This window comes from Hevea brasiliensis, chromosome 9, assembly GCF_030052815.1.
Source record: "Hevea brasiliensis isolate MT/VB/25A 57/8 chromosome 9, ASM3005281v1, whole genome shotgun sequence".
Lineage (NCBI taxonomy): Eukaryota > Viridiplantae > Streptophyta > Magnoliopsida > Malpighiales > Euphorbiaceae > Hevea > Hevea brasiliensis.
Window position 1 is genome coordinate 30060088 of NC_079501.1, and position 23786 is coordinate 30083873.

Consider the following 23786-nt stretch of genomic DNA (forward strand, 5'->3'; position numbering starts at 1 on the left):
ATTTGAAACTAATGAACTTCTAGCGACTTAATTTTCTTCTTTGATATTAATTTATTTATTGTCAACTAATGTTTCGCTGACCTCTCATTTCACTTCTATATGGACCATCGCTTATCATCCTTTGTTGAGGGGCTAATTAAATGTGGGGTTCATCCTATAAATAAACATTATGAGGATGACAAGAAAGCAAAACTTTTCTTGAAAAATGAGGACCAAAATCACTTTGTGAATCATGAAGAGGAAAAGGCCTTCCCTCATTGAAATTCTAAATCTCTGTCTACCGAACCAAACTCAAAATGACTATAAGTAAAACTAATTTCTGAGTTTCTCTTTTACCATTCTTAATTTCTTTTCCCTTTGGATGGTTTGCTCTCATGTGTTTTTGCTAATTTGTCAACACTACTACATAATAATGATGTAAGGTAACCGTGGAAAACTACTACCATATATACTTAAATTGTAGTCATAAGTTAATAGCAGTAGTTTGAGAACCATTATATCTATCTCTATGGTCGTTATTTAAAGCAACAGTTTGATTATATTTTTACAATAAATAAAAATTATTGCTTTAAATAGGTGTAAATAATTATTATTATAATAATTTTAATAGTAATTTTATTAAATTTTTTACATAATTTATTAATTTGTTTGCATTAATTTTAAACTGTTGCTTTATATGTATATAATTGCTGCTAAGAAATCATTGGGCAGTAGTGTAACATAATTGCCGCACAATTCTAGGAGTAATTAAGTAGTGATTTTGTTTGATTTTTGTAGTTTAAAATTATTATAATATCTCTAATATCAATGTGTGGTAGTCCTAAATTCAAGGAAGACAAATGTCCTTAATTAAAATCATGGGAAACTTTTTTACTTTAATAATGATAACAACTTGTATAAAATTGATGTTTTGAATGAAATGAAAAGAAATTCCCTTTCAGCCATTTTCTCTACGTTTTTCCAGCTGCTTTCCTCTCTAAACTATCAGTTTTTCATTGTTGTGACCTGGTCATAACCAAACAGAAGAAAGGAGAAGATGGTAAAGAAAGAAAATTCGCATTCGTTAATCTTCATTCTCAATCACAACTCAATTCTCTTATTTATCAGTTATGATAGATCAGCTAACTAATTAATGTAACTAACCGACAACTTTAACTTCAGTTTCTTATTAGCTTCTTGATTATGGTCGTAGGCATGAGATTCTTCCCTTATTGTGTTCTTCCATTTGGATGATTGAGATGCCTTATAATTTGTACCATTATTATGTTTATATAATTTCATCCTTTTATTTTAAAATTTCAAAGGGAAATTACACATGACTAGTGCAAAGGCAATTAATGGCAAGAAACAAAATTTACAGAATCTAAATCTTATTGGCTCGTTTCAAAAAAATTATTTAAAAAAAAATTGAACTGAATTCTTATACAATTATATTACTTTTAGCTTAATTTTTTTTTTAAATGAATTTTTTAAGTGAATTAAAATTTTTTTTCACCTCTTATCTTTTTAAATATAAAAATTAATAAAATAGAAATTAATTAAATTAAATTCTTATAAAATTTTAGTTTCTAATCAAGTCTTGAACGTCACAAATGACAAGAAAACCAAGAACAAAAGCTTATTGACGAGGCAAACCATAACAAAGGCTACACCAACAAATGCAAAGGCAATAGCTAGGAAGGAATTTCACAGGAGCAATGACAAGAAAGGCAATAGATTAATTTTATCAAGTCTTAAAAACATCAAATTTTCATCACAAATACATAGATAATTCGTGTTTAATATAGTTTATTTTCATACATTATCCTACTTGTTTCAGCCCAAATTAAAATCTCATTAAATATATCTTAAAAGGGTTGCAATTTAATTTCTTAAATTGACTGGATTGAAATTACTAAAATAAAAAAATTTGAAAAAAGTAAACAAAATAAAATTAATTTGAATTTTTATAACCTAAAAGAAATGACCATAAAATATGTAGTTGGTCAAGAAGAAAGAGGGAACGAGCGTGGAGTTAGGACTCTCATTTATTTTTCCCATGTAACTTAAATTAATAGGAAGGGAATCATACCTAAATAAGGATAAAAACTTTTTCAAATTTCTTTTGTATTATTTGGATGTGAGTTTATTATTATAATTTAATAGCTTTTATTAATAATAATAGCTATTAAACAATTCGACCAATGAATATGAGGCTTGTAACCTTAACTGCTCAGAATCAGTAGGCCATATTTCTTAGTTTTTTTTTAAGTAAAAATTTTATTAAAGAAGACTCTAGGAAACACTTAATATGATTGTCATTAATCTAAAACCGTCAATAGGCTTACCTAATACACCTAATCTAAACAATGAGGTGCTAGGTGAGAAAAAAACCTAGAAGATAAAGTACAAAATAGACAAAAGAAAGGCCATATTTCTTAGTTTAATTAGTAAGATTTGATATATAATAAGTATTTATTTGGTATTAAAATTGAAAGGTAAAAATTATTTTTTTTTTTAAATATTATTTTAAATATTATTAAAAAAATCATTAAAAAATTATTTTATTATTTTTATATTTTTATAATTAATACTTATTAAATTTAATTTTAAATTATTTTTTAATACCCTTCTACTAATATGTTTAAAAAGGAATTTTTCTTAGCAGCAACGTTAAGAGTAATCTTAAACAGATTTAAAGTAGTGAAATGTGTCACTTTAGACGTATTTATTGTAATTAAAAAAACTATTTATTTTAAACTAGTTAATTAAGAATTAATAATGATCAACATGTTGCAAACTTGGTATCATTGTAACTCCCCTTTAAAAGGTGTTATGTCAACCTCAGTAGTTTCAATTATTTATTTATTTATTTTTTAATTTATGGAAGTCGCATGTACTGTTTCCTAGTCATGTATTCATTATGAAAATTTACTTCGTAAATCCTTTTATATTGAAAAGTAATTATTTTTATAAAATTTTATGTCATCCTTTTTTTATTTATTCGCCTTGCATTAAAATTTTAATTTTAAATTTTATTATTTCAGACACAACTGAAAAGGTGTTTAATTTAGTTTATAAAAATTAATTTATATGTATAACTTATAAATTAATTTTAAACTTATAAACATTTAAAATTTTAAGTAATTATATGCTTAGTTAAAGTGCTTGTAAATGACTTAACATGTTTGATAAAAAATAACTTATAAGCACATTTATTATTAAAATAATAAAAAAAATATTTAATGAAATTTGTGATGAAATTTTAAAAAATAAAAGAGGATAATATAACAAAATATCCATTTAAACTAGTTTATAAACACCAAAATGAAAAGTTTGGCTCTCCTAACTTTTTTTTTTTTTAGTTTATAAATTTAACTTATAAGCTCAAAAATTATTATACTAACTTATAAACTAAAAAAAAAAGACCCTCTTAGTTCTATAAAATTAAACCTTCTTAATATTTTACATCCTAATATATTAATTTATACTGTGTAGCTATTTTAATTTATCTGCATTTTTTCTTGGTCAAATTACAATCACATGACTTTGAACCCTTTTGTAGTTAATCACTTTTTCAATTCATGCTCCAATCATAATACGTTCCTTGCTAAAAGGTGCATTTGTTGTTTCCTTTTTCACTTTCTTGGTTTTACATCATTTCTAATCTGGTTTTTGTAAAATTTCTTGTCTCAGAATAGTTTAATTACCAAAATATTAATCTATAGTGATTTGCTGTCTTTACCTTCTTCAAACTCAGTTGCACAAGCCTTCTTTTATAACTTACCATGGCTTCCACTTCTTCAACTCCCTCCAAGTATGTTTTTATTAGCTTTAGAGGCAAAGATATTCGTGAGGGTTTTCTCTCCCATCTCTTTGATGCATTGCAGCGAAAACAAATCAATACCTTCTTGGATGAAAACCTTCGGAAGGGAGAAGAGATCTCACCTACTCTCTTGGAAACAATTGAAGATTCTTATGTCTCAATAGTTGTTTTCTCTCAAAATTATGCAGATTCTCCATGGTGTTTGGATGAGCTTGTGAAGATACTCGAATGCAAGGAAACTTTAGGACAAGTAGTCTTACCAATTTTTTACCATGTATATCCAACTGACGTTCAAAACCTCACAGGAAATTTTGGGGAGGCATTTGCTTTCTGTCACGACCCAACCTATGGGCCGGACCGGCACTAGGACCTGGGCCAGCCTAAAGCCCCCGAGGCCCGTAGTAAGCCTAACTGTTCATTAACCCAACTCTAAGGCCTATTTGGGCCCAATTTCAAGAAACCAAACGGACAGAATCCGGCCATAAAATGGACTTTCCAACGGGGAGTTTTCGACTCACCCGACCTGTAAACATAATAAATACTCAATTGGGGAGCTCAGCTCACCCTCCACATACTCATATCCTCATAAAAATAAATGGGAGCTCAGCTCCCTCATCCAATCCATCAAACATACATATCATTATATGTTTGCAGGTCCAACATGATAATAATATTACAGACCATAATCAAATAAATACTTCTAACACATGCGAAAATTCTAGGAGTAAATAAAATTACACAAATATTGATAAACAACCTGCGAAGGAGAAAAGCAGGTTAACCAAAAATAAAATCCTCCTGTAGCCTGAAAAAAATATTGAACAGGAGTGAGCGTTCGACTCAGAGAGTAAAATATCAATTTTAACCATAATCTCTATAACTATCTAAAACTAATGCACCCTGTAGAGTGAAATGCAACATCAACATCATTTTCACATCATAACATCAAAAAGGTAATTTGGAGCACTCACGCACCCTGTAGCATCAATCATAACATATGGGAGCTGATCCCCTATACAGCTCTCTTAAATCCAACCTGGTGCCAGCGAAGAACTCAAGCCGGACTTTCGCTTAATAAACCAAATCGAGGGTCCCAGCGAAGAACTCAAGCCGTGACTATCCCTCGAAGGATCGGGTCCCAGCGAAGAACTCAAGCCGTGACTACCCGTCCTATCCATAGTCCACACCACATCACACGCACGCCAACGCACGCACACTGCTCCAAATTACCACAACAACATCCATGGCACGCTAACAGTTATGAATGCAACATAAATCGTGCCTAGAGTTTAACTACATAAATATATGCATATAAGTGATGCATGGGCATGCTGAACATATAATAATATCGAAATTACAATTAAAATTAATATTTTACTCACAGACTTGACGGTGGTCACTGAGGCGGAACGGCGGAGGAAGAAGGTCATCGGCTCACCTGACAATTTTATTACAATCATTTAATACAAATGACTCAATACAAATCAAGAAAAGACCCAATACGTCCTAAGTCATGCCGAAAATCCAGCAGAGTCTCCCCTATACCTAGGACCTACCCAACCTGTAAAAGGGCTCAAAACACACTTCTATATCCACAATCCATATATCCACAACTCAATCACATCACACAGCCCCTCCTGGGCCCATCAAATCAATCATCCATCACAATATGTAAAATTTCAATTTAGTCTTTATAATTGATCATTTTTGCAAAAACTGCTCAAATAAGCTCTAAAAATTATAAAACTCGCCTGGTCCTTAGAAATATTACTAAGCTATTGCAAAAAGAATCGTAATTTTCTAAGCTACCACAAATATTTTATGGATTTTTAATCCTATTTAAGCACTAGAAAATTACGAAAAAGCAAGGTTCGTGTTTACCTTTTCCGATTCCGACTTCGGGAACGTGCTCGGGATGCCTAACAATGGTGGGGTAGCCAAAATCTCGATCCACCGAGACTTTTCCGATAGGGTTCTGGTTCGCCGAAATTCACAGATCCCATTAACCGCCGAATTTCCACGAATTGAGGATACCTACACGAAGCCCAATAATAATATATAAAAATCGGGTGTTACATTCTTCCTCTTACAGAAAATTCGCCCTCGAATTTTACACAAGGCGTAATAAAGTATATGATTACACATTGAGCAGATAAGGGTACTTGCTACGCATGTCCCGCTCGACTCCAGTGCACTCTTCCACCGATCGCTCTTCCACAAAACCTTAACCATAGGGATCTGCTTTGATCTTAGCGTCTCACTTAGTAGTCCACTATGGCTACAAGTTGCTCCTCAAATGTCAAGTTCTCTTTTAGCTCTATTACATCCGGCTGTAGTAAATGAGAAGGATCGGGAATGTATTTCCTGAGCATGGAGATGTGAAACACGGGATGAACGTGAGAAAGGTTGGGTGGTAGCTCCAACTGGTAGGCAACTGCTCCAACTCTATCAGTAACCTCAAAAGGTCCAATATACCGAGGTGCCAACTTGCCCTTCTTTCCAAATCTCATGACTCCCTTCATTGGAGAAATCTTCAGGAATACATAGTCACCCACTGCAAACTCCACATCCCTCCGTCTAGGGTCTGCATAACTCTTCTGCCTACTGAAAGTTGTTTTCAGTCGTTCCCTGATTAAAGGAACTATCTCTGAAGTGTACTGCACTAGGTCTACATCATGCACCTTCGCTTCCCCCATTTCCGTCCAACACAGAGGAGACCTACACTTTCTTCCATATAATGCCTCATAGGGTGCCATCCCTATGCTGGAGTGGTAACTGTTGTTGTAGGCAAACTCCACCAAAGCTAGCTGCTCATCCCATTGACCTCCAAAATCCAAGACACTCATGCAAAGCATGTCTTCCAGTGTTTGGATTGTCCTTTCAGACTGTCCGTCTGTCTGAGGGTGGAAAGCCGTACTAAAGTTCAACTGTGTGCCAAGTGCCTCCTGCAACTTTCTCCAAAATCGAGAAGTGAACTGGGGCCCTCTGTCAGATATTATGGAAGCTGGAACTCCATGCAATCTGACTATTTCTTGAATGTAGAGTCGGGCGTACTGTGCCACAGAATATGTAGTCTTCACAGGCAAGAAGTGAGCTGATTTGGTCAAGCGGTCTACAATTACCCATATCGAATCATATCCTCGCATGGTACGAGGCAACCCAGTCACAAAATCCATAGTGATCATTTCCCACTTCCATTCTGGGATAGGGAGCTCTTGCAGCTTCCCTGACGGTCTCTGGTGTTCAAACTTCACCTTCTGACAAGTCAAGCACTTGGACACAAAGTCTGCTATGTCTCTCTTCATGCCATTCCACCAATAGCTATCTTTCACATCATGGTACATCTTGGTGGAACCTGGGTGGACACTGTACAGTGTGTAGTGTGCCTCTCGCATGATTTCATTCCTGAGGTTGTCCACATCGGGCACACATATCCTAGAACCTTGCACTAGGGCGCCATCATTGCAAATCCAAACTCACCACCTTCACCTTGCTGTACTCTTTCTATGATCTTCATCAATTGTTGGTCTCTGTGGCCGGGAAACTCTAACTCGTCCCTCAAGTCCGGCCTCACCAAAAGTGAGCCAACAATACCCCCTCATCTGACAGATCTAGGATTAAACCTTGATCCATCAACTCATGTACTTCCTGAATCAACGGTCTCTTCTCTGCTGAAATGTGCGCCAAACTACCAGAAGATTTTCTGCTCAAAGCATCTGCCACAACATTGGCCTTCCCAGGGTGGTACTGGATGGTGCAATCATAGTCTTTCAGAAGCTCCATCCATCTCCTCTGTCTCAAGTTTAAATCCCTCTGTTGGAAGATGTACTTTAAACTCTTGTGGTCAGTGTATATCTCGCACACTTCACCATACAGGTAGTGTCTCCAGATTTTAAGTGCAAAGATTACAGCCGCCATTTCCAAATCATGGGTGGGGTAGTTCTGCTCATGCCTCTTCAGCTGCCTTGAAGCATAAGCCACTACCTTTCCACTCTGCATCAAAACACACCCTAGGCCAACTCTGGAGGCGTCACAATACACGGTGTATCCTTCACCACTCACAGGTAGTGTTAACACAGGGGCAGTGGTTAGACACTCCTTATCCTCGTCATTATAACTGACTCTATCGAGCTCTCTTCCTGTCCTTTGCATCTTATCCACTTCCCTTTTCCTATTTTTGGTATTGTTGGTATCTTTTCAACCTGCTGTACTTATTCCTTAATTTTAGTCATATCTCATCCTTACACCTTTTCCTTCAAAGACGTCTATCACATCATCAACTTTAACTTTCTTTTTATTTCTTAGTCTTATCTTGATTACTAGTTCCATTACTTCGAAAATTCTAACCTTACGGCTTACTCCTGCCAGCACATTCTTCACCTTTTGTAACACTTATAATTAACCATAGAAAATTCGTTTTTGTAACCCCTTTCCCAACTTAACTATCAGAACATTATCATTCCCTACCAGCCTTAGTAGGAAATTGCTCATCCTGGATGGATAGGAGCTCCAGAAACTATAAGTTCCATCTGAACTAACACGGCTGTGGGAAATGTATGTCATGCCTTAATTCTAAATAAGATACTTCACGTGTTTATTCTCTTTAATATAATCACATATACTGCCCACAACTTTCCAAACTTCAACCTCAAATTACCCATTAGCAATAATTTCATCTATTGAAACTCATCCACAATTAGTATTTCCTCTAGCTCATAGTTTAAAACAGTTACAAGCCTTAGTAGCTAACTCAATTTAACTCCTGTCATTACTCTGTTTGTCCTTTCATACTTAATACTAGGTATGCACTTACTGTCATTCTCATATCAGGAAATTATGTATGAATTTGTGCCTACCAAACTCTCAATAACTAGGTCTCCTTGACTCAGTTTTTGTTCCTTATATAACCTTCTAGAACCAAAAGCACAAGCTAAACTTGAAAAGAAAGAAAATATCCTCTTATATTCAACTACACCCGATTGTCATATTATAACGTTTCACCTAAGTTTCTTGGTATTTCTCTCCAAATTTCATCATCTCCTAGCAAAATTATGCTCTACCTATAAGGTATCATCTGCATGAACCCTTTACCGTACCATTTTCCTTCTTGACATAATATTTTATAATTTATTAACTTTACTTATACTCGACCTATGATTCATATCTATCATCGTTTTTATTGTGCCCTTAACTTTTGTTGATTCCTGAAAGATTTCTCTCACTAATAAATTCTTCCAACACTAATTCCACCCTTATCTAGGGTCATTAATTTGATCCTTGAACTTTCTAGTGATTTATAACCATCCAGACTTGTCACTTTTCGTTCTACCCCTACTATTGTCCTGTCGTTATTGCTTCACTACAAAGTGATTCTGTTGATCACACTAAAAATGTTTGCCTGACATTCATAACGAACCTCTAACTACCTTCTCACTATCTCAAAAGTCTAACCCAAAGCTTATGTATCATTATCTATAATTCTTTCCACTCATCATACCTATTTGATCCCTTAGACTGACTTTTATTCAACTTACTGCTTACTAACTTCTCTTTCTCTACCTATTTAGGTAGTCCGCAATACCATCGCACACCTTCTAACATTTACTCATTATTATTGTATTCCATACCTCCATCACTTTTCTCACTAATGTGGTCTCATTTTGGGTTTTCCATCCTTGTCATTCTCCTTGCCAAGAATAACACTTAGCCTATCCTATATCTTAACTTTGTTCCTTTTATTATGCGCTCTTTAGGTTGTCCTTTCATTTATTTCCTTTGTCTTACCCAAAATAGAACTTGACTATTCTATCCCTGGTTCCATTCTTTTTCCTAACATAATAGCAAGATTTGCTAACTATATCTTTCAGAGTCTCTATCGCGTTATCATATGTCTGTGCTACTCAGATTTGGTTCTTTGACCACTCTAGCTAGTACTTCCACTAGCATTTAGATTATATTGCATCTGCAATCAATTGTCCAAACTTTTATTCTGCACTTTCTTTATCCATTGGCCTTCTGTGATTTATCTTCGCTAATTTATTACTCTTAACACTATTATAATTAGATTATACTATTGTTTTGAATAATTTGAAATTAGAAAGGAACTCAGCAAATTACAGTCATACTTTTATTGTATGATCTCTATTCTTATCCTTTAACTTACATAATACCCTTACTACCTCGAGAACTAATTTTACAGTAATTTTATTATTATTATTATTATTATTATTTTCCATGTTTACTCAACTAGCCAAAACTTAAGATTCCGGGCACACAAACCTGTCATCCAATTCAAAGGATTTACATCCATCATGATCTGATTATATATGATTCCTATAATGGAACTTATATCCTCTCCAGGATACCCGAGCCAACTACTCTCTACCACACTCTACAGTCCCATCTGGGACACTATTCCATAAGTCATCATTATCAGTAATAACCTTCGATCCATTCTGAAAAGATAGGACTATATCCTAACTTGCTGCAACAAAGGTTCTACATCTACCACCTTGCCAGAACCATGTCAAGTTAATGACTCTTTTATCATATCATAGCTCTATAAATCATCAATTCATAGTTTCGACCTTCTTTAGGTAGTAGAGTTGTACTTTATTCCATACTGATACACACAAGGTATACTATTCTCACTCTATAAGTGTCACCTTTACTTTGCAACTAGTCCGAAACCTCTGGTCTGATGGCAACTCTTGATGTAACTCTAGCTCATGCTGGGGTAACTGAGTCACTGACTCTAGTTATCACCCAACTGTAACCTTTCAATATTCTAACTCTAGACTCTTAACCAAGAGTTCCCAACTCCTCTGCAAATACAGAACTCTGTTCTGGCATAACTGTACCAAAACAGAAGCCATCTCAAACACCCTCATTATGGAGCACCATGGGGATGCACGCAGCTCTACACAATAATCTCATGTCGGTACTGTAATCTGCAGCTTACAGAGCAGACATCGAGAACATTGTATAGTTACTACGATACGTCCTGACAGACTAGGTCTCCTAATTTCTTATCTCTCATGAATCTTCTATTATCACAAACTTATTCTGACTGGGTCATCTACTGATGACTGCCAGTAGTGGTATCCTCATCCTTATCTAGGGCAACTGTACTTTTAAGACTCACTTTTATGTACTCGTGCCTTACACGAAATGGGCACACCATTTAAACCCATACTGACAAAAATATAACATTTATTGGAGTACGTATCCTCATGATAGACCTCACACGTCTACTAACTCTATTTCACATTTCTATGTACTCCACGAAAATCAAGACACTAACTGAGGTAATCTTATATTTCCCGAGGTATAACGTAGAATCTAGAAACAAAGAATTACAGGAAAAGACGAAACAGAATCCTATACTCCGCATGTGACTCCTAGTAGACTCTTCCCAACACTTAGATGATTTTTCCCTATGAATCTGGAGCCTAAGCTCTGATACCACATTTGTCACGACCCAACCTATGGGCCGGACCGGCACTAGGACCTGGGCCAGCCTAAAGCCCCCGAGGCCCGTAGTAAGCCTAACTGTTCATTAACCCAACTCTAAGGCCCATTTGGGCCCAATTTCAAGAAACCAAACGGACAGAGTCCGGCCATAAAATGGACTTTCCAACGGGGAGTTTTCGACTCACCCGACCTGTAAACATAATAAATACTCAATTGGGGAGCTCACCCTCCACATACTCATATCCTCATAAAAATAAATGGGAGCTCAGCTCCCTCATCCAATCCATCAAACATACATATCATTATATGTTTGCAGGTCCAACATGATAATAATATTACAGACCATAATCAAATAAATACTTCTAACACATGCGAAAATTCTAGGAGTAAATAAAATTACACAAATATTGATAAACAACCTGCGAAGGAGAAAAGCAGGTTAACCAAAAATAAAATCCTCCTGTAGCCTGAAAAAAATATTGAGCAGGGAGTGGCGTTAGACTCGAGAGTAAAATATCAATTTTAACCATAATCTCTATAACTATCTAAAACTAATGCACCCTGTAGAGTGAAATGCAACATCAACATCATTTTCACATCATAACATCAAAAAGGTAATTTGGAGCACTCACGCACCCTGTAGCATCAATCATAACATATGGGAGCTGATCCCCTATACAGCTCTCTTAAATCCAACCTGGTGCCAGCGAAGAACTCAAGCCGGACTTTCGATTAATAAACCAAATCGAGGGTCCCAGAGAAGAACTCAAGCCGTGACTACCCCTCGAAGGATCGGGTCCCAGCTAAGAACTCAAGCCGTGACTACCCGTCCTATCCATAGTCCACACCACATCACACGCACGCCAACGCACGCACACTGCTCCAAATTACCACAACAACATCATGGCACGCTAACAGTTATGAATGCAACATAAATCGTGCCTAGAGTTTTACTACATTAATATTTGCATAGAAGTGATGCTTGGGGAGTCTGAACATATAATAATATCAAAATTACAATTAAAATTAATATTCTACTCACAGACTTGACGGTGGTCACTGAGGCGGCTAGGCGGAGGAAGAAGGCTGTCCCGGCTCACCTGACAATTTTATTACAATCATTTAATACAAATGACTCAATACAAATCAAGAAAAGACCCAATACGTCCTAAGTCATGCCGAAAATCCGGCAGAGTCTCCCCTATACCTAGGACCTACCCAACCTGTAAAAGGGCTCAAAACACACTTCTATATCCACAATCCATATATCCACAACTCAATCACATCACACAGCCCCTCCTGGGCCCATCAAATCAATCATCCATCACAATATGTAAAATTTCAATTTAGTCCTTATAATTGATCATTTTTGCAAAAACTGCTCAAATAAGCTCTAAAAATTATAAAACTCTGCCCCGCGGTCCTTAGAAATATTACTAAGCTATTGCAAAAAGAATCGTAATTTTCTAAGCTACCACAAATATTTTATGGATTTTTAATCCTATTTAAGCACTAGAAAATTACGAAAAAGCAAGGTTCGTGTTTACCTTTTCCGATTCCGACTTCGGGAACGTGCTCGGGATGCCTAACAATGGTGGGGTAGCCAAAATCTCGATCCAATTCGGAGACTTTTCCGATAGCTGGTCTGTCTGGCTGGAAATTCACAGATCCGGACAACTGTCGAATTTCCACGAATTGAGGATACCTACACGAAGCCCAATAATAATATATAAAAAAATCAGGGGTGTTACACTTTCGCTAAGCATAGAGAAGAACTCAAAGGCTATTTAGACAAGGTGGATAAATGGCTCCATGCTTTGACGGAAATAAGCAATTTATCAGGATGGGATGCACGGAACATCAAGTAATTCAGTTATTTTCTTTTAACATTCTTATTTTTGTTTATATATATATATATATATATATATATATATGACAGTATTAATTCAAATATAGACACTGCTAATATGTACATCAATTTTGATACCATATTCTTAAATCAAAACATATTAGTTGTGCATTATTTACTTAGAAGTGGCTCCGTTTGTTTTGTGAAAAATATTTTCTTGGAAAGCATTTTTCACATTTTCTCGTATTTGAGGCACTCAGAGAATGAGTTAACTGTAACGACCAAAACTAAGGGCTGTTATCAGCGCTAGATATCAGGTCAGCTTAAGGCTGCCGGAACCCGTAGCAAGCCTAAAACCTGAGAAGCACACATACATTCCTGCATTTCACTAGTTAAACATATTTCAAATCATTACACCTTAGTCTTTTCATCCATGCATAAACATTCTTAATATAAAAATGGTTTATAATTTGAATTTTAACATACATAAGACCCAAAGGGTAATGGTTCTACATGCATGCTTCCACAAGGGATAACATATTATATACATCATCATACTTGATAATATTATATAACTCCAATTTTTCTTTAATCACCAGCACAGCATTATCTATTCATAAATTATATGTCCATCTACCCATACATCATACATCAAGGAAGGGCTAAGGCTACCCCTGATACTCTCTCTTCGAGGAACTCTTCTAGTCCTGCAACTCTGCATTTGGGAGTTAGGGGAATGAGGTAAGCTTACACAAGCTCAGTGAGTAAACTAACCATCATTAATTGTATCATTCATTCATACATGTGCAATGCATCATTCACGTGGATTTTCACATTACAAACATTTCACGTAAAATGGATATTATCACCAATAACTCTCCAAACTTTCCTTTTAAATATGACCTGTGTCATGTACCCTAGGGCAACTTACAGATCTCCCTTGAAGGGTAACTTAAAGATCTCCCCATGGGATTTACATTATGGATGCATAACATACATAATGTTACATCGTCAAAATATGGGGAGAGTTAGTGGGTCATCCAACATCCATCAATGCACCAATAACAAATTATGCAATTATGCAACATCTTTATATTCTATATGCATAGATCCTAATAAATATGACTTGATGCATTAGGATGCTCATTAATTACATATAAATGGTTTTCATTTAATTAATGTTAGAGTTACTTACCTCTTGTAGCCTATCAACCACCTTACGGCTACCCCTGATACTCTCTCTTCGAGGAACTCTTCTAGTCCTGCAACTCTGCATTTGGGAGTTAGGGGAATGAGGTAAGCTTACACAAGCTCAGTGAGTAAACTAACCATCATTAATTGTATCATTCATTCATACATGTGCAATGCATCATTCACGTGGATTTTCACATTACAAACATTTCACGTAAAATGGATATTATCACCAATAACTCTCCAAACTTTCCTTTTAAATATGACCTGTGTCATGTACCCTAGGGCAACTTACAGATCTCCCTTGAAGGGTAACTTAAAGATCTCCCCATGGGATTTACATTATGGATGCATAACATACATAATGTTACATCGTCAAAATATGGGGAGAGTTAGTAGGTCATCCAACATCCATCAATGCACCAATAACAAATTATGCAATTATGCAACATCTTTATATTCTATATGCATAGATCCTAATAAATATGACTTGATGCATTAGGATGCTCATTAATTACATATAAATGGTTTTCATTTTATTAATGTTAGAGTTACTTACCTCTTGTAGCCTATCAACCACCTTACTCGAATAAGAGTTATCCTTTGATTCTTATCCTTCTGAGTCCCTCAAGCCTGATCCTATAAAATTGGACCTTAGAGTATTATATAAGGTTTTAAAAATCTATACATATCATAAATATCCTATTCTAAGCTCTTAGAAACCGTGAAACCATATTTTGGAACCTTAGAAAAGAAGAGAGAAAAAGTCAGGCAGAACCCACTTTGCCTGCTGAAGTCTTAGGCTTCAGACAATATTTTTATCCAATGCTGACTTTGGCTGCTGAACCTGAAAAATTTTCACATTTTTTGAGAAATTGCATGCTTCGGCTGTCGAACCTCTAGCTTTGGCTGCTGAACTTGAAAATTTCCAGAATTTCTAAGTTAAAAACCTATAGATTCCTTCTCCCATTAACACCCAAACTCATTTTAAAGTTCCAAAACATAATCCCATCACATTTACACATCTTTAAGGCCTAATGTAACTTGGAAACATGTTTAATACCCACATACATTAATAAAAAAACTCAAATCCTAGGTTTTCCCCAAACCTAACATAGCATATGCATGGATTTATTCAAATCTATCATGGAAAACTAGCCATTTAAAGCCTATAACACTTAAACATAACTATTCTAATAATAAAACATGAGATTTCCTCATAAATCACAAAACTCTAATCCTAATATGCATAAATTTCCCCCAAAACTTAACTTAAAACAATTTTTCATGAAATCAAAATTATAGAAACCTCATTCCTCATCAAATTTCCTAGATCTACTCATTAGATCAAGAAGAAAAGGAAGTTACCTCTTTTCTTGGAGCTTTGAGGTTGGAGAACCAAAACTTCAAAACTTGAATCTACTATTCCACACTTCTAAATGGAAGAATCTCCCTCTAGATCTTCAAAAATCTAAAGAAATCTCTTCAAAGAGCTCCTTATAAGCCCCATTAGTTGAGAGAGAGAGAAAAGAAGAAAAATACAAGTGTTTTGGTAGCAAAATAGGCTTTGGATCCCTTTTATACTCTCTCTATTAAGGGGCTTCGGCTACCGAGGTTGTTTCTGTCTAAAAAAGCTTTTGGGCAGCAAAAAGGGGCTTTAGGTATCAAAAGTCCATGTTTTGGCTGCCAAAACTCCTTCTGCTGGAAATACTCACTTAAAAATTTTTAAAACATTTTTCGTTCTTAAATACAATTCGAAAATTTCACACATACATAAACATACATTCATATCTTACTGCCACTACCTTGTCAGTGAAGTTTTACTTTTCACTAGAATATTCCATTAAATACAGATATTATAATATTAAAAAATAACGGGTATTACATTAAAGGAGATCAAAAGGAAAAATTAAGCCATTTTTCAACAAAATGGCATCTTCTTTTCAAAAGGGGAAGTCATTTTATGAATTTTGACAATCTTATTAAAATGTTAAAAAACTTATACGTATATGACATAAACATATACGTATTATTAGTTTAACATTACAACCAAATAATGGAAAATATTTTCATGGAAAATATTTTTTTTAGAAAACAATTTACATAGAAATCATTTTCCATATGTAAATTTTTTGTAAAATAAATGGAGTCTAAGAGTGGCTCATTTTGACTTACTAGCATTTATTCTTTATATGTATCAGGTCTGAATCCAAACTAGTTGAGAAAATAGCCAACGATATTTCAGAGAAATTAAGACACGCCTCTTCAAATGATTCTTACAATGATAATTTAGTTGGAATTGATTCACGTGTCAAGAAAGTGGAATCGTTGTTATGTATTGAATCAACAAATGATAAAAGGGTCATAGGAATTTGGGGAATGGGAGGTATTGGCAAGACAACTATTGCTGGTGAAGTATTTAGTCAAATTATGGCTAAATTTGACGGTCACTATTTTGTTGATAATGTCAGAGAGGAAATGAGAAAGCAAAGACCAATTGTTTTACGAGATAAAATCATTCATCAATTGTTAGGAGACAAAAATTTACATATAAACACACCTAAGTTACATGCTTTCATTAGGAGAAGACTTAAGAACAAAAAGGTTGTTATTGTTTTTGACGATGTGGATGATCCAAACCATTTAAAGCTTCTAGCAGGAGAGTATGCTTTATATCATAATGGAAGTAGAATCATTGTAACTAGCAGAGATAGGTAAGTACTTAAGAATGTTTGCCCGAGGATTATATATATGAGGTTGAAAAATTAAATTATGATGAAGATCTTTGTCTTTTTAGCTTGTATACGTTCAAAAAAAATCATCCCAAGAAAGGATATGTGAATATATCGAAGAAGGTGATAGCATATGCTCAAGGCATTCCACTGGCTCTTAGAATTTTATGCTCTACTTTGTATGACAAGGAGATTGAAGAATGGGAAAGTGAGCTGGAAAAACTGAAAGATATTCCTGATATGAACATTCAAGCAGTTTTGAAAATAAGTTATGATGGACTAGAGCGACATGAAAAGAGCATATTTCTTGATATTGCATGTTTTCTAAAAGAGGAGCTTAAAGATCGTGTTGAGAGAATATTAGAAGGTTGTGATTTTTTTCCTAGAAGAGCGATAAGTCGTCTAATTGATAAATCTCTTGTGACTGATTCAAACGGTAGGATGGGTATGCATGACTTGTTACAACAAATGGGGAAGGATATTGTTTATGAGGAATCCAAACAGCTTGGAGAACGCAGCAGGTTGTGGAAATATGAGGATATTTGTCATGTATTGACAACAAATGCTGCAAGGACCAAACTAACCTATACATCTTCTTTCTTTATCATATATATTTAAGTTGTGTAAGAAAACTGTGGCTTTCATAAGAATTAAGTACAACAACTATATTGTATTGAATTATCCTTTTTTGTTCTTTATTAGGGAACTGAAAATGTTGAAGGCATATTACTTGACGTGTCTGGGAATGGATATTTGGAGCTAAGTTCCATAGCCTTCACGAAGATGTGCAATCTTAGTGTTAGAAGAAAGAATACAAGTAATGATGGAAATGATTGTGTATTTGTCTGTATCTTATTTACAGAGATATTACATCTATTTATACATGAGAATATGAACTAATTTGGACAAAAATAATAATTGCTATAATTATGCTACACAAATCTCCTATAATCATGCTAATTGCTGTAATTATGCTACACAAATCTCCTATAATCATGCTAATTGCTGTAATTATGCTAACACCCACCCTCAAACTCAAGGTGGTAGCACAGGTGCCAACTTGAGTTTGCTTAAGAGATCTTGAAAGCGAGCGGGAGGATGCATTTTGGTGAATATATCAGCTGTTTGGCTGACAGAGGAGACAGGAATCAAACATATGGTGCCATGAGCAACATGATGACGTACAAAATGACAATCAATTTTGATGTGTTTGGTACACTCGAACGGCCTCATATTCTGATCGAAAAGCCATTAGAACTTGAATGAGATGAAGATGATCTTCACTGATTTTGGCCTGAGATATTTGATTCCAAATAGGTTAGACCTGGGCAAGAAAATCATTCACAGATTGACCTGCTTCTTGTTTCAGATTATGAAGAGTAGTCCACAACTGATAATAGTGGGTAAGTCCAGTGGTCTGATATCGATTAGCCAAAAAAATCCCAGATTTCTTTTGCAGAGTCATAATTAGCAAATTGGATGTGGATGGACGAGACAGAGGTATTGCGAAACCAGGTGATGATCTGATGATTTTTACTATCCCAATCCTCAAGACGGTCAGCAAATTTTACATCAGTTTCATCGTTCTCTCTTGTCGGCGTAGTGATATCTCCAGTAACAATATGCCAAAGCTTGCGACCTATCAAAAAACTTTTCATTCCTTGAACCCAAAGATTATAGTTGGAACCAGTCAGAACTGTTGCAATAGATTTTGAAATATCAGATTTCTCCATTGATAACAAGATGAGGAGAGAAAAAAAAAAGTATAATAATAGGTATGAAAGAATGAACCAGAATAGGTTATAGAGAGAGCAGAGAGATCCCAGAAACTAGAAATGAAAGCTTTATGGCTCTGATACCATGTTAGAAGAAAGAATACAAGTAATGAAGGAAATGATTATGTATTTGTCTGTATCTTATTTACAGAGATATTACATCTATTTATACATGAGAATATGAACTAATTTGGACAAGAATAATAATTGCTATAATTATGCTACACAAATCTCCTATAATCATGCTAATTGCTATAATTATGCTACACAAATCTCCTATAATCATGCTAATTGCTGTAATTATGCTACACAAATCTTCTATAATCATGCTAATTGCTGTAATTATGCTAACACTTAGATTTCTCAAACTGTTTGATGCTTCTTATTCCAGACAAGGACAAGTTCTGCTTCCTAGCGGCCTTGAATTTCTACCAGAAGAGCTAAGATATCTTTACTGGGAAAGATACCCTTTGAAATCCTTGCCATTAAATTTTTGCCCAAAAAATCTTGTAGAGCTTCACATGCCTAGAAGCAACCTCATACAACTTTAGAATCGAGATAAGGCAAGAATTATTGTGCTACTTTATAATTTAGCTACATCTTGTGAAGTTAATTAGCATCTGCTAATTTGTTGATATTTTTATTGCAGGCTCTGGGAAATTTGAAATATTTAGACCTCAGCTACTCTTTCGAGCTGACCAGAGTTCCAGACTTGTCAAGCGTCCCAAATCTTGAGGTTTTATATTTGGACGAATGTAGAAGCTTGATTGAGATTCCCAGTAGCATTGGCAAGTTGAAATGTCTAAAAGAAGTTACTCTCAATGATTCCAAAAAACTGCATAGCATTCCACAAAGCATCTGCAATCTGAAATCTCTTACAGACCTTGATATCTCATATTGTTTGAATGGATTGTCAGAGAACATAGGGGATTTAGAATTGTTGAAGGTCCTTTATATATCTGGAAGTGGAATAAAAACATTACCATCATCCATCAATCAATTGGGAAAATTGGAAGAGTTAAGATGTAGGGGATGTGAAGGTTTGACATTGCCTCCTTTGACAGGTTTGTCTTGTGTAAGAGTAATTGATTTAGATGACACAGGTATATTAGAAATTCCTCAGAGTCTTTGTTTTTTAGTGTCACTAGAAGAGTTATATTTAGGTGGAAACAATTTTGAGAGCATACCGGCAAGCATTAAACAACTACACAAGTTGAACTGGCTTACATTAAATGGTTGCAAGAGACTTAAATTTTTACCGGAGCTTCCATGCTTAGAAGAGTTACATGCATCGAATTGCACATCTCTGGAATCTGCATCAACATCATTCCTTTTCCAAGAACATGAAGATGAAGAAGAAGAAAAATATCTTGACTTTCGTAATTGCATCAATTTGGATAAGGGCGTATATGAGAAAGTAATGGAGGATGTATTGGAAACGCATCTGTTGAAACACAAGGTATGGTTCCCTTTCTCAGGTTTTACAAGAAACACAAAGATAAGCATGGATTTTTTTTTCTTTCTTTCATGAAAGAACTTACAATTTTCTCGATACAGATTGTTAAATTATGTATAGCCGGGGATGAAGTGCCTCAAACAATGAGATGCAAGAACCAGAGTGGATCTTCTCTTTCATTCATACTAGATCGGCCTCACTTGATTGGTTTATCCTTTTGTGCTGTTTTTGATCCCAAAAATTGTCTTGGTGATGATATGGCTGACATTATTTGCGAAGCCCAATTCATAGATAAATCTGGAGATAACAGTAAAAATTTTGATTTCTATTTGACGATTTTGAAAGTTGGTCTGTCATATTCAGAACATGTGTTCCTTTGGAATGAATTGTTCGACATGGAACAGAGTTTCGTTGAGGCCACATTTCAGTTCTGCATTCACAAGGTGTCATTCAAGCCAATATATCATGAGGATTTTGATTACGAGGCTATAATTAAGTGTGGGGTACATCCTGTGTTTCGAGACGATTGTCTATGAAGAGATAAAAAGAGAAGCAGAAATCAAGAAGATGAGGAAGACGAACCTTCACCTCAAAGACTGAAACAAGAACAAAACCCTTCTCATACGCAGGATAAATCATGAACCTTCTCTCCAACTAAACCAAACCAGATTCAGAATGACAACAGGCAAAGGAATTTCTTATTTGGTGTTTCATCATTCATAATTTATTTACTCTAACAAGTACTTGTAATCTTTTGCAGCACTACCACCACTTAATAATCAATATATATATTTTTTCTAAAAAGAAATAAAATTTTATTGACCTGTAGTTGTAGCATCAAGTGTTTTTTTTTTTAATCTTATTTATTTATTTAAAAATTGAGAATATGTCATTTTTCGCATCCATAACTGCATATTTGATCACAAATTTTAATCAATATCCTTCTTTATTTTATTCAGTTTTGTAATCACTGTAATATTTTTGAAGCTTCATCCTGTAATTTTTTTTACTAAAATTTATTTCATTTGTTAAAAGAATAATTTCTTTTATTGACTCAAAAGTTATGCTTGGGCCATCTGAACATAGTAAGCATTTTAGCATATTGAGTTGAAAGAGAGGCATTTTAAGACCAACAAAATATTTTACTATCCTTGAAGCCTAAAACTATGAATTCAACATCCTTATTCAGAATATGTGTATTAAAAAGAGAGAGAGGGGTTAGGAGGACTTTTTGCTCTCTTTCATATATATATATATATATATATATATATATATATATATAATATTTTCATTTATTGATTTTCTCTTATTGCTTGATGAACAATGAGTTCTAATTTTTTTTTTTTTTTGCATTTAATGGTAGGGATTGATTTATTAACAAAATTAAACCTTAAGAACTCAATTATTACATAATTAAAAACATAGTAAGGAATTAGCATGTGGATTTTACCATACCTCAGGAATTTAGTTGTAAATTACCCAAAAAAACTATTATATAGCTACTTTTTTTTTCTTCGAATAGATCTTTTTAGGTTTTTATTTGTCATAATTTTTTGTCATTTAATATATAATATTTAACTTGTTATTTTCCCTACGTATCGCGTAAATTATTTTTATTTATTTTAATAATATAATTTAATATTTATTTTTATATATTTTATATTTTAAAAATCATACTAAATTTTTGTTAATGTTAAAATCTTTAATTAATTATGTTAAATATAATTTAAATTTATATTAAAATTTTAAATAATTATACATGTATCAAATTAAATTAAATTTTATTATTAAATAATTATTAATTATTTTTCCCTAATTTTTTTTTGGCAAAATATAACAAAATAATATCTTATGTTTTTAATAATATTGTATGGTTTAACTTTATTTGATGCATTCACTTTCGCATTGATTTAATATATTTACAATGATTTAAAAAGATATTAATCGCATTTCTATATAGAGAAAAATTATAAACAAATAAAAAATTATTAATTGCTTTACCATAAAATGGAGATAAATTATAAGCAATGAAAAAAATTAATCATTTTCCCTAAAATTTGTGAAAAAATAATTGATAAGATAAAAATAATAACATTTAAATTTATAAATAGAGATATTTGATGATATGAATTAATAATGCGGTAGACCCTCGATTTAATTTAAAATATAAAGTTAATTAGTTATTTTGTTCGTGCGTTACATAAATTATTTATTTATTTGATTTTGATAACATAATTTAACATTTATTTTTATATTTTTTATATTTTTAAATTATATTAAAATTTTTTAATTTTAAAATTTTTAATTAATTATGTTAAATGTAATTTAAATTTATATTAAAATTTGAATAATTATGCACCTATCAAAATTAGATGAAAATTTTTACTTTTTAAGTGATTATTAATTATTTTTTCTAAATATTTTTTTATAAGAATGTAAAAAATAATATCTTATGTTTTTAATAACAAATGACATAACTTTGCATGTGATAAAGGCTATAAAGATGTATACAATTTAATTTTAAATTTTGAAATAAGTTGACAAATTAATTAATAAATTATTTTTATTACTTTTTACAATTATATTAAGTTAAATATTTTAATATACTACTTGGCAATTTTTTATAAGGCCTAATTGTTTACTTTTATCGGCCATTTTATAAATTTCAGCTTTTATATATATGCACAAGCATATGTGTAAAGGAATTGTTTATGTTTTTGCACGGGATCATTAATAATTTTAATTTATATATTTATTTTTTTAATTTTGTTATATAAAAATAAAATAATATTTTAAATTTCTTGTTAATTATTTTATATTTTAATTTTATTAATTTTTATATAAATAAAATTTTTTAGCTCCCAATTTTTAATCAAGATTCCATAATATTATATAAAAAAAATAGTATCAATAAAATTGATAAAAAAAATAAACAATATAATAAAAATGCATATTGAAGATATGGAATAATTTGAAATTAATTAAATTATATGATATTTTTATCATCTTAAAATATCAAATTTTTTTATTAATTACAATAAGGTTGTCTCTTTTATTTCTAATATTTTTGGATAAAGTTTGTAATATTTTTTATTTTAATATTTGTTTTTTAATTTTCATAAAATATTATTTTATTTAATTTATTATTTTAGTTGCATTTATTCAATAAAAATATATAAATCCTAATTATTATAATAAAAATAATTATAAACATAATGATAGCCAATTAACTTAGCTTTTGGCTTCAATAACACTAATTCTTATTAACATATATTCCATAGTGCAAACAAATTTTATTTTTTATTTTCTGTTATTAGTATATTTTTCATATTATTAATATCCTTTTTTAGAATAATATTAATAATGTAACCACCCAAAAAATTTTAAATTTTAAATAAAATAATTTTGGACCTAATTGTAAACCTCTAAGAAGTTGAGGGACTAATAGTATAATTAGAAGTTAAAAAAAAAAAAAAACAGAAACCCAAAAACGCTGCGCAGGACC

General features: G+C 33.0%; 1 protein-coding gene across 1 annotated transcript; it reads left to right on the forward strand.

The window, feature by feature from the left end:
* The first annotated feature begins 3767 nt into the window (after positions 1-3767).
* On the forward strand, positions 3768-21059 carry LOC110660827 (disease resistance protein RUN1-like). Its single transcript, XM_058152216.1, has 7 exons — positions 3768-4055; positions 14332-14423; positions 16520-17032; positions 17116-17599; positions 17753-17848; positions 19475-20284; positions 20383-21059. Exons 1-7 carry the CDS (start codon positions 3768-3770, stop codon positions 20815-20817), a joined length of 2718 nt encoding a protein of 905 aa, XP_058008199.1. The 3' UTR covers positions 20818-21059.
* Positions 21060-23786: the final 2727 nt, after the last annotated feature.